This window comes from Staurois parvus, unplaced genomic scaffold (assembly GCF_062004578.1).
Source record: "Staurois parvus isolate SC_StPar_1 unplaced genomic scaffold, SC_StPar_1.0 ptg001618l, whole genome shotgun sequence".
NCBI lineage: Eukaryota > Metazoa > Chordata > Amphibia > Anura > Ranidae > Staurois > Staurois parvus.
The window spans coordinates 260,779-273,054 of record NW_028319414.1 but is presented as its reverse complement, the minus strand read 5'-3'; the positions used below and the strand labels follow the sequence as shown (position 1 = coordinate 273,054).

The 12,276-nt window shown below is 44.0% G+C and overlaps 1 protein-coding gene across 2 annotated transcripts in view; it reads left to right on the top strand.

Annotated features, from left to right (window-relative positions):
- Window positions 1-12,276, top strand: part of LOC149435061 (ABC-type organic anion transporter ABCA8-like) — a 61,809-nt gene that overhangs the window by 21,891 nt on the left and 27,642 nt on the right. For both annotated transcript variants that reach the window (XM_089663059.1, XM_089663058.1), the window contains 5 exons: window positions 559-725; window positions 4,387-4,517; window positions 5,361-5,498; window positions 8,660-8,770; window positions 11,193-11,363. In XM_089663059.1, the coding sequence (XP_089519185.1) occupies window positions 559-725; window positions 4,387-4,517; window positions 5,361-5,498; window positions 8,660-8,770; window positions 11,193-11,363 (718 nt within the window). The remainder of the gene's footprint in view (window positions 1-558; window positions 726-4,386; window positions 4,518-5,360; window positions 5,499-8,659; window positions 8,771-11,192; window positions 11,364-12,276) is intronic.

Genomic DNA, 12,276 nt, shown 5'->3' with positions numbered 1-12,276 from the left:
TTTCTGAAGCTGACTTTGTACACATAAGACCTGGCTCATAATTGGTGGTCTAATTCATTCCAAAGGTGTTCAGTAGGGTTGAGGTCAGGGCTCCGTGCAGGACACTTGAGTTCCTCCACACCGAAATGGTCCAACCATGTCTTTCTGAAGCTGACTTTGTACACATAAGACCTGGCTCATAACTGCTGGTCTAATTCATTCCAAAGGTGTTCAGTAGGGTTGAGGTCAGGGCTCCGTGCAGGACACTTGAGTTCCTCCACACCAAAATGGTCCAACCATGTCTTTTTGGAGCTGGCTTTGTACAAAGTCATGGTGGAACATAAAAAGGTCTTCACCAAACTGCTACCACAGGGTTAGAAGAGCACAATTGTCTACAATGTCTTTGTATGCTTTAGTAGTAACAGAACCCTTCACTGTACACATCTGAAGACCCATCTGAAGTCCCATAAACTTACTGTCAACCATAGCATGTCAGATGTACTGTAGGATTAGAAATAAGAGTCTCTAAGCAAGTATCTTTAATCTAATATGCATGTAACACACCATATTGAATTTCAGACTTCTTCTGCTGGTACTGTTTATCCTTCCCCTGGTTACCATCACCATACTGGTTTTCACTGTCATCTCTGTACAATACTGGGAGCTGACTCCACATCTTTACTTCCGAAGACCTGGAGATCGGGCCCACGGATATTACTCCAATCTTCTGCTTGTCAACACAACTGGTACAAGACAAAAAGGGGCGTCATTTTCAGTTATCAACAATCTAAGCTAAAATATCTCATTTGGAAAATCAAAAACATTTTCTGTCTTAAAGCAGAACTAAAGCAGAAGGGGGTTACCAGAGCATTTACTATCATGTGCAAGTATGTCACACATTATAGTGAATATTAGCCTCCTCCAGCTACACATGGTCCATGCTCCACCTCCTCACCCCGTATGCCTCTGCTGCAATCTTCTTCTAGTATTTTTCTTGTCTGCCAACTTCTGGTCCTCTTCTGGTCTGGCATCTTCTGCTAGTCTTCTTCAGGTCTGCCATTTTCTTTTGGTCTTCCTCTGGTCTTCCATCTTCTAATCGTCTTCTTATCTGGCATTGCATTCTAATCTTCTTCTGGTCTGCCATTTTCTTCTGGTCTGCCATCTTCTAGTCTTTTTCTGGTCTTGCATCTTATAGTCTTCTTCTGGTCTGCCATCTTCTAGTCATTTTCTGGTCTGCCATCTTATTCTAGTCTTCTTATGGTCTGTCATCTTATTCTAGTCTTCTTATGGTCTGCCATGTTTTTTTGGTCTGTCTTCTTCTAGTCGTCTTCTGGTCTGGCATCTTCTTCTAGTCTTCTTCTGATCTGCCATTTTCTTCTGGTCTTCTTCTGGTCTGCCATCATCTTCTTGTCTTCTTCTCATCTGGCATCTTATTCTAGTCTTCATCTGGTCTGCCATTTTCTTCTAGTTTTTTCTGGTCTGGCACCTTCTAGTCTTGTTATGGTCTGTCATCTTCTTCTAATCTTCTTTTAGTCTTCATCTCATCTGACATTTTATACTAGTCTTCTTCTGGTCTGCCATCTTCTTCTAGTCTTCTTCTGGTCTGTCATCTTCTTCTAGTCTTCGTCTCATATGGGATCTTATTCTAGTCTTCTTCTGGTCTGCCATCTTCTTCTAATCTTCTTCTGGTGTGCCATCTTCTTTTAGTCTTTGTCTCATCTGGCATCTTATTCTAGTCTTCATCTGGTCTGCCATTTTCTTCTATTTTTTTCTGGTTTGGCATCTTCTAGTCTTTTTATGGTCTGTCATCTTCTTCTAATCTTCTTTTTGTCTGCCATTTTCTTTTAGTCTTCATCTCATCTGGCATCTTATTCTAGTCTTCTTCTGGTCTGGCATCTTCTTTTAGTCTTTTTCAGGTCTGCCATCTTCTAGTCTTCTGGTCTGCCATCTTCTTCTAGTCTTCATCTCATCTGGCATCTTCTTCTAGTCTTCATCTCATCTGGCATCTTATTCTAGTCTTCTTCTGGTCTGACATCTTCTGCTAGTCTTTTTCAGGTCTGACATCTTCTGGTCTTCTTCTGGTCTGCCATCTTCTTCTAGTCTTAATCTCATCTGGCATCTTCTTCTAGTCTTCATCTCATCTGGCATCTTCTTATAGTCTTCATCTCATCTGGCATCTTATTCTAAGCTTCTTCTGGTCTGTCATCTTCTTCTAGTCTTCTTCTGGTCTGCCATCTTCTTCTAGTCTTCATCTCATATGGGATCTTATTCTAGTCTTTTTCTGGTCTGCCATCTTCTTCTAGTCTTCTTCTGGTCTGCCATCTTCTTCTAGTCTTCATCTCATATGGGATCTTATTCTAGTCTTTTTCTGGTCTTTCATCTTCTAATTTTGTTCTGGTCTGCCATCTTCTTCTAGTCTTCTTCTGGTCTGGCATCTTCTTCCAGTCTTTTTATGGTCTGCCATCTTCTTCTAGTCTTTTTCTGGACTGTCATCTTCTAATTTTGTTCTGGTCTGCCATCTTCTTCTAGTCTTTTTCTGGTCTGGCATCTTCTAGTCTTTTTCTGGTCTGTCATCTTCTAATTTTGTTCTGGTCTGCCATCTTCTTCTAGTCTTCTTCTGGTCTGGCATCTTCTTCTAGTCTTTTACAGGTCTGGCATCTTCTATTTTTTTCTGGTTTGGCATCTTCTAGTCTTTTTATGGTCTGTCATCTTCTTCTAATCTTCTTTTTGTCTGCCATTTTCTTTTAGTCTTCATCTCATCTGGCATCTTATTCTAGTCTTCTTCTGGTCTGGCATCTTCTTTTAGTCTTTTTCAGGTCTGCCATCTTCTAGTCTTCTGGTCTGCCATCTTCTTCTAGTCTTCATCTCATCTGGCATCTTCTTCTAGTCTTCATCTCATCTGGCATCTTATTCTAGTCTTCTTCTGGTCTGACATCTTCTGCTAGTCTTTTTCAGGTCTGACATCTTCTGGTCTTCTTCTGGTCTGCCATCTTCTTCTAGTCTTAATCTCATCTGGCATCTTCTTCTAGTCTTCATCTCATCTGGCATCTTCTTCTAGTCTTCATCTCATCTGGCATCTTCTTATAGTCTTCATCTCATCTGGCATCTTATTCTAAGCTTCTTCTGGTCTGTCATCTTCTTCTAGTCTTCTTCTGGTCTGCCATCTTCTTCTAGTCTTCATCTCATATGGGATCTTATTCTAGTCTTTTTCTGGTCTGCCATCTTCTTCTAGTCTTCTTCTGGTCTGCCATCTTCTTCTAGTCTTCATCTCATATGGGATCTTATTCTAGTCTTTTTCTGGTCTTTCATCTTCTAATTTTGTTCTGGTCTGCAATCTTCTTCTAGTCTTCTTCTGGTCTGGCATCTTCTTCCAGTCTTTTTATGGTCTGCCATCTTCTTCTAGTCTTTTTCTGGACTGTCATCTTCTAATTTTGTTCTGGTCTGCCATCTTCTTCTAGTCTTTTTCTGGTCTGGCATCTTCTAGTCTTTTTCTGGTCTGTCATCTTCTAATTTTGTTCTGGTCTGCCATCTTCTTCTAGTCTTCTTCTGGTCTGGCATCTTCTTCTAGTCTTTTACAGGTCTGGCATCTTCTAGTTTTCTTCTGGTCTGGCATCTTGTTTCTTCCACCGTCCTGCCCAGATGCCAGGAACATACACTGCCCTGTTCATGCACTAAATGCAATTTTTTGGCAGAAGAAAACTCTACTTTTTGGGGTCTAGTTATAAAAACACATGCTGTGCAAATGCCTTGAGCATTTACACAGCTTTCAGGTATCATAGTTGTCAGCTCCATCTAATGGTCATAATATGGTATTTTCCTGAAATACATAAATCAAGAAAATACTGCATTATGGCCACTAGATGGAGCTGCAGATCATAGAAATTTAATACACACATTATGGCGATTATTTGAGATGGCTGTGTGAATTCTTGAGGCATTCGCATAATGTTTTATAAATGGACCCATTTGGGTTTAGTTCAGCTTTAAAGAAGAACCAAAGAGTTAAAAAATATTTCATATCCATTATTGGCACACAAGCCAATATTCAAATCAGTGTTCCTATAAAATGTTGATTTCTGGAAATCCCACTGGTCTGTTCAATAGTTACCGTTACAATCATTAGCTAACATGATCACTAATTACTTACGATTAGTTAACAGGACTAACTTACCATTAGTTAACATTACCCCATTGTTATGTCTCTGCATGTGTCCTGTACAATACTGTACGGATCTATAGGAATAACAAATCTGCAACAATGTTACTAACAGGTAAAAGCACATTTCCAGCTATAGGAGCCAAGCCTACCTGAGAATGATTTTACTATTAACCTGTTCATGTCACTAAGGATCCTTATACCTAATCCACAGCCTTCCACAAGGGTGACTTCCAGTATGTCTCACATAGGTCTCCCCATTGAAAATCTGGTTCATGGTGTCATGGCTCAGGATATCGCTGTGGATGTTGTGGATGGTCCATATGATGAAAACACTACGGCCTATAGCGGCGCTATAGAGATCACACGAAACAATAACAAGGTAATGAAACTTTCTTACAAAGTAACATTTCTCTACTACTAAGGATACTAAAAGTAACCCGACAGGACCGGTGTCTTACCATACTCCTGATGTATACGGCACTGAACCATCACTGTGCTGACAATACTGACAGCACTATCACTGATCTATGAACCAGAGGAGCTTACACTCTACTCTACAGACACACCAGATTTACATTATTCACTTCCCCAGCAGGAGACAGACAACAAAAGAGAACTTAATAGAAGTTTCAAGGCTTCCCTACTCTATGCACAACGAAGACAATGCTTTCATATACATACACTCTGACAGGGGCGGACTGACAACTCATGGGGCCCCCGGGCAATAGGGGATCATTGGGTCCCTGTGTCCTACCCAACACCCAAAAAAGCCAATGAAAGGTACCAGGGGCATCTCATGGGGCCCCCTACTGACCCTGGGCCCTTGGGCAGTGCCCGAGTGTTCGAATGGTCAGTCCACCCCTGCACTCTGATCTTATTGGGTGAAAATGCATGAAATCAGTAAATACATTTATTTGGATTTGCTTTGACCGATACAATCCCCAGACTTGAGGTCAAGTCCTGGATCACGTTAAGCAGATGGTTAGGACTGCACATGTGCACAGTTCTGTGTAACTTATCATTTATTGTGTATCAATTCTGTGTAACTTATCATTTATTGTGTATCAATTCTGTGTAACTTATCATTTATTGTGTATCAATTCTGTGTAACTTATCATTTATTGTGTATCAATTCTGTGTAACTTATCATTTATTGTGTATCAATTCTGTGTAACTTATCATTTATTGTGTATGGAATCCCTTTTCTGATTTTATTTGTTAGGGTTACGGGTACAAAATCATCAGAAACCCCCGAGCCCACAACTGCCTCCCGGTATTGGTGAATATCATCAGTAATGCCTTTATGAGGACCTATAACTCCACAGAGAGGATCAGGGTGTGGAATGACCCCATCATGCCTGTAAGTACCCATCTGTCCGTTCCTGGTCTACTGCTTATGTCAGGTCATGACATTATTTTAATTTAAACGCATGGTGCCAGAGTCACTGCTCACCAGGAGCGGACTGACCATTTGGAAACTCGGGCAATGCCCAAGGGCCCGGAGTCAGTAGGGGGCCCCATGAGATGCCCCTGGTACCTTTTTCATAGGCTTTTTTGAGTTTGGGCAAGGACACAGGGACCCCATGATCCCCTATTGTCCGGGGGCCCCATGAGTCGTCAGTCCGCCCCTGCTGCTCACCCCATCGTTCAGTGAGTCGTGGATTTGTAAAAAGCGGCTTCTCCCATAAACGCTCATAAGACTCAAATCAAAAAGTTTTACACAAATATAAGGATCTTTATTTTCAGCCACATGACTGTCATGTTCTACTCCACTGGACATGATCTGATGAGCTGAAAAAAACTGCCCTTTTCTATCTCATTGGACAGAGCAGAAAATAACTGACATTCTCTATCTCATTGGACATAGCAGAAAATAACTGCCATTCTCTATCTCATTGGACAGAGCAGAAAATAACTGACATTCTCTATCTCATTGGACAGAGCAGAAAATAACTGCCATTCTCTATCTCATTGGACAGAGCAGAAAATAACTGACATAAAAAACGATCCTTATATTAGTGTGTTAGTATCTGTTCAGAATTGTGCTACATGAGGCTCAATTCACTTTGGGGGGGGGGGGGCATTCATTAAAGTGGTTCTTTACCTTCATGCATTCCATGAAATGCATGAACCCTTCAGTGTGCTGCTCCCCACTCATCCCCCCCCCCCCGTACTCACATGAGCCCAATCCAGCAATGTGCGCAAGAGCAAAATCTCTCTCAGGTCTCTGCCTCCTCACTGGCTGAGACAAAGCAGCAGGAGCCATTGGGTCCAGTTGCTGTCAATCACAAACTGTGTGGAGGAAGCACAGGGGGGCGGTCAAGCTGTGGACTGCATGTCTTATGGACATACAGGGCTGGCTCAGGAACAAGCAGACACAAGTGCCCCTATGGGAGTGCTACGCAGGAGGGAGGGGCTAGGCGTGCCGGAGGGGCAGGGGGGGTCCAGAGAAGAGGAGGATCTGGGCTGCTGTTTGCAAAACCATCGTGCAGAGCAGGTAAGTATGACGTGTTTTACGCTTTGAAGCTGTTGCATGTTAATTACGGTGCAGTTTGCTTGCTCCAATTTTTAGCAATGAACGTTTCTGTCATTTGATCAATGCAACATGGTGGTAAAATGGTGGAAATTGCAATTTATGTCACATAATATGATTGCACGGGTTTATAAGATGCTCAAAGGTCATTTTAGGGCGTGCAAACACAAAATCATTTCACAATGTGAACTATAGATGATGAGGTGCGTCGAGTAAACAGATACCAAATATGTCAAGTGGCGCTCTCTGGTGTTGTGGTATTCGTCTTCCAACAGAAAGCCAACGGTCGGTTTGACAATTGTAAACACACGTATGTCCAGTAATTGCCCCCCACTGCTGCCATTCCATTGCTGCAAGTCCATCCGTGACATTTCCTGGATACTAAATATTCCACGCTCAACTGTTAGTGGGATTATAACAAAGTGGAAGCAACTGGGAACAACAGCCACTCAGCCACCAAGTGGTAGGCCACGTCACATGACAGGGCGGGGTCAGCGCATGCTGAAGCGCACAGTGGGCAGAAGTCGCCAACTGTCTACAGAGTCAATAGCTAAAGACCTCCAAACTTGGTATGGCCTTCAGATGAGCCCAACAACAGTGCGTAGAGAGCTCCATGGAATGGGTTTCATGGCCGAGCAGCTGCATCCAAGCCTTCCATCACCAAGTGCAATGCAAAGTGTCGGATGCCATGGTGTAAAGTACGCCGCCACTGTACTCTAGAGCAGGGGAGGCGTGTTCTCTGGAGTGACCAATCACACTTCTCTGTCTGGCAATCCGATGGACGTGTCTGGGTTTGGCGGTTGCCAGTAGAACAGTACTTGTATGACTGCATTGCGCCAAGTGTAAACTTTGGTAAAGGGGGGATTATGGTGTGGGGTTGTTTTTCAGGGGTTGGGCTTGGCCCCCTAGTTCCATTGAAGGGAACTTTTAAGGTGACATTTTGGACAATTTCATACTCCCAACTTTGTGGGAGGAGTTTGGGGATGGCCCCTTCCTGTTCCAACATGACTGCGCACCAGTGCACAAAGCAAGGTCCATAAAGACATGGAGGAGCCAGTTTGGGGTGGAGGAACTTGACTGTCCTGCACAGAGTCCTGACCTCAACCCCATAGAACACCTTTGTGATGAATTAGAGTGGAGACTGCAAGCCAGGCCTCCTCCCCCGACATCAGTGCCTGACCTGACAAATGTGCTTCTGGAAGAATGGTCCAACCTTCCCATAGACACCCTCCTAAACCTTGTGGACGGCCTTCCCAGAAGAGTTGAAGCTGTTATAGCTGCAAAGGACGGGGCCAACTCAATATTGAACCCTACGGACCAAGACTGGGGGCCATTGAAGGTCATGTGCGTGAAAGGGCGGGGCCAACTCAATATTGAACCCTACGGACTTAGACTGGGGGGCCATTAAAGGTCATGTGGTGGAAAGGGCAGGGCCAACTCAATTTTGAACCCTACGGACCAAGACTGGGGGGCCATTGAAGGTCATGTGCGTGAAAGGGCGGAGCCAACTCAATATTGAACCCTACGGACTAAGACTGGGGGGCCATTGAAGGTCATGTGCGTGAAAGGGCGGGGCCAACTCAATATTGAACCCTACGGACTGAGACTGGGGGGCCATTAAAGGTCATGTGCGTGATTTGGCAATATAGTGTGTCTTCCTTCCTATTCCCTTGACCTTCGTTGTGCAGCTGTGTTCAGCTTTTGCAAGGGAAACAGAAAATGGCTCCTCTTCCTACCCATGCTATGGGTGAGCTGAATGGCTGGAGACCACAATGAGTAGGACTCACCCCCAGGAATGAGTGGGGCCCCTGACATCAGTAGGAGGAGGAGTCAGACTGTTTTTGTTGGTGCATGGTGGGGCCACATGTTGAGGATTGCTGCAATGGAAAATAAAGTAAGTATTTATCCAACAGATGTCCATTTTTATTTGCTTTTTAATAAAAAAAAAACATGTTTGTCGTTGTAACAATTTTTCTTTCTGTCACCAGAAATTCACGTATCGCAAGTCCTACCTAATGTTCTACATTGGAGTGGTGTTTATGATATTTGCGTCCGGACTTGCCCCCCACTTTGCAATGACCAGCATGCAGGATATGAAGGTTAGTATAGGCTACGGGGCTTAAATACCATCATGTTTTCTGATTTAGATTTAAAATAGACTTCTATTTTAGAAACCGCACCTAAAAAAAGAGAAGCGAAGGGCAAAGGACTAAGCACCAGTTCTGCCTGTGGGCTCCATTCAACTGATTTTTCTTTTCCCTCATTACTAACATACTGTACCCTGTGTCTTGCTGTGCACTGTAGCCCTGTGTGAAGGTGGCCATGTTGGTAGAGGCAGCGCTTTGCTTCCTCATGTCAGAGTTGCCAACAGATGATTGCATTGCAGGGCCTCAGGTACAGCTTCCTCTGCAACAAGGAGAATAGTGAGCAGCTCAGTAGTGACATCACCAAACCTCACTCATAATATCTTGAAGCTACTAAGCTTGGAAGCAGGGAGATCCTTACATTGCAGGTCCTCAAGTACAGATTCTTCTCCAGCAAGGAGTACAGTGAGCAGCACAGTAGTGATATCATCAAATCTCCTGAGACTACCAAAGTTGGAAGCGGGCAGGTCCTACCACAGCAGCTCCTCAGGTACAGCTTCCTCTCCAGCAAGGAGAAAAGAGAGCAACACATTAGTGACATCACCACATCTCCTTAGGCTACTAGTGTTCAAAGCAGGGAGATCCTTGCACTGCAGGTCCTCAGGTACAACTCCCTCTCCAGCAAGGAGAACAGAGAGCAGAAAAGTAGTGACATCACCACATCTCCAGAGGCTACCAGGCTTGGTAGCAGGGAGGTCCTTGCACTGCAGATCCTCAGGTACAGCTTCCTCTCCACATCTCCCGAGATCACTAGGCTCAGATACTGTGGCTTGATCATCTCTTTATGCTCCTTTGACCCCCTCTCATCAGGATGATGACTAAGGGAAAGTCTCCCCAATGATAGGCAGAAATAAAAAAAAACAGAAAAATCACAACGTTTCTGTGCTAATAAACTCTAAGAAAAAGAAATAGAGCAGCCACCACAATATTGCAGGCACAGCAACAATAGAGATAGAATAAGTAATAGTGGTGCATCAGATAATTGGTATACTATAGATACAAATAAAATATAGGAGTGCAGGTATAAATATAAATCCAAAAAAAATGTATATTCTCAAAAATATAAAAATATCATTGAAGATGAACATAAATATAATAGTCACCATCACCTGCACCCCAAAAAATTGCCTCTTACCGGACCTATAGATCATTCAGATTGGTGAAAATTATGAATACGATATAAATAATGCCAAAAAATGTTTAACGTTACTGCCTCTCCAGTTTCTTGAAAATGTATCAATACCAATGAATGAAGTGCCCTCAGGATTTTTATTATGACAGAGGGAAAAATGTTTGGACATGCTATGGTTAGGAAAACCCTTTTTGATATTATTAATATGTTCATTAACTCTAGTTTGAAAAGCCCTAATTGTGCGTCCAATATATTGAAATCCACATGGGCATTCAATTAGGTAAACAACATTTTTAGTAGAACATGTAATAAAACTATTGATTTTGTAGGATTGATGGGTAATGGTAGAAGAAAATTCTTCATTGTTTCTTTTTTTACACACATTGTGTTTTCATAATGTGCACTGTCTACATGGGTGGTAGCCCTTCATATCATGAAACATGAACATTAAAGTGTAACTCTAGCCCAAACATGTAGAGAAGCAGAAGAACTCTGCTATTAAAAAAGTGTTTTTATTGCCATAGGCTTCCATATTGCAGATTTCTCCTCATGTTGTCACTAGGACAAGAAGTGAGGGAAAGTTTCCACCTTAGGGCTACAAAGAGCCAGTAGACTCTGACAGAAATTCAAACCCCTTCCATCTCTGCCCAGACCTGAAAATGCATGGTTTGGCTGAAGGTACACTTTACGTTCTAAATGTGACTTGGTATCAGCCTCCTGCAGTCCCTGTACAGCAGAGGTCAGACTGGGAGAGGAAGAAGCAGCACAAGGAGCCAATCAGTTGTATTGAAGTGCTCATGAGCTAACAGAAAGCATGCTGGTATGAGGAGAGAGTGACAGAGAGATGAGCTCCTCAATCTGCTGCTTCTCCTTTTACTGTCCGATTACAGGCTTTGGGAGGGACAAGACCTATAAGTGATACCTAACTGCAGCTAAGGGAAATCAGGCCCCCTTCCCTGCCATACAGGACTGTGTTGTGCTGCAGAGCTGTGAAAATCTCAGAACTGGATGAACAGAAATACAAATAATTTCCCCTCTGTAGTTAGGGCTTTGCCTAGAGTTCAGCCTTGAAAATCATCCACAAGGGATGAGATATACAAGATCCCAGAGCATGCTATGAGCCATGTTCATGTTGATGGATGGAGCGCAGCTGTTTATGAAGTCTGTAGAGTAAGGTCCAGCTTGGTGATCTTTTTCTCTCTGTTGGCCATGATCACACCCATCGATTCTTCTTTCTCCTTCCAGATCAAAGCTCGCTCCCAGCTGCGTATTTCCGGCCTTTTCCCATCCGCATACTGGTTTGGACAAGCCCTGGTGGACGTCGCCCTCTCTTGGCTCCTCCTTTTCCTGATGATCGCCATCCTGTTTGCATTCAGCTATTCCTTTCATCTGTCATTTTTAAATGCGGTGCTGCTTGTGAGTATCATTGCTCAGCTGCACCTCTGAAATCTGAAGTCCCTCTGCTGAGACTCCAATCAGCAAGAAGCAGGGGCGTCCCTAGGGTTGGTGTCACCCTGTGCGGTAACACTTGGTGTCACCACTCCAGAGGTGGGTGGTCCCTGTCATGCACACACAGCCTCGGGTGACACCGGACCCTCTCCATGAGCTCCACGAAAAGGAAAGTTTTGAAGCAAGCGAACGATTCCAGCAAGATGGATCGGATCTGCGGATTGGGGGGCATAATGGATCGGAGTCCGATTCATTATGCTCAATCCGCAGATCCGATCCATCTTGCGGGGATCATCGGCAACAGATCTCTGAGCAACCATCATCTTTAGGCCTTTCGCTCAACAGTAGATCCCTCTGAGCAACATAAGACACCCCCCAGCAACAATAGACTCCACTCAAAAATAGATACCTTCCAGCATCAGTAGATCCACCAGCACATCCCTTGGCATTAAATACATTCAGTGATGGAGGTGCAAGACTGAAGAGAAGGAGTCAGTACACCAGTGCAAGACTGAAGGGGAGGAGCCGTTGCACCTGTGCAAGACTGAAGGGGAAGAGTCAATACACCTGTGCAAGACTGAAGAGGAGAAGCTGTACACCTGCACCAGACTTAAGGGGAGGAGCCGGTACACCTGTGCAAGACTGAAGGGGAGGAGCCGGTACACCTCTACAAGACTGAAGGGGAAGGTCGGAGGTTAGATTTAGGGTGGCCCCAGATTACTCCATGACAATTCTACATTTGTCCAATGTGTGTGTAAGGGACCGCCCGGCGGTACCACTAGCACTCCACTGATCGGATGTTCCCAGCGCACGGAGTCTAAGCCCCAGAGTACTTGTTCACCAGGGCCCCTGATGGTGGGGATGGACTTGGAGTACCCCA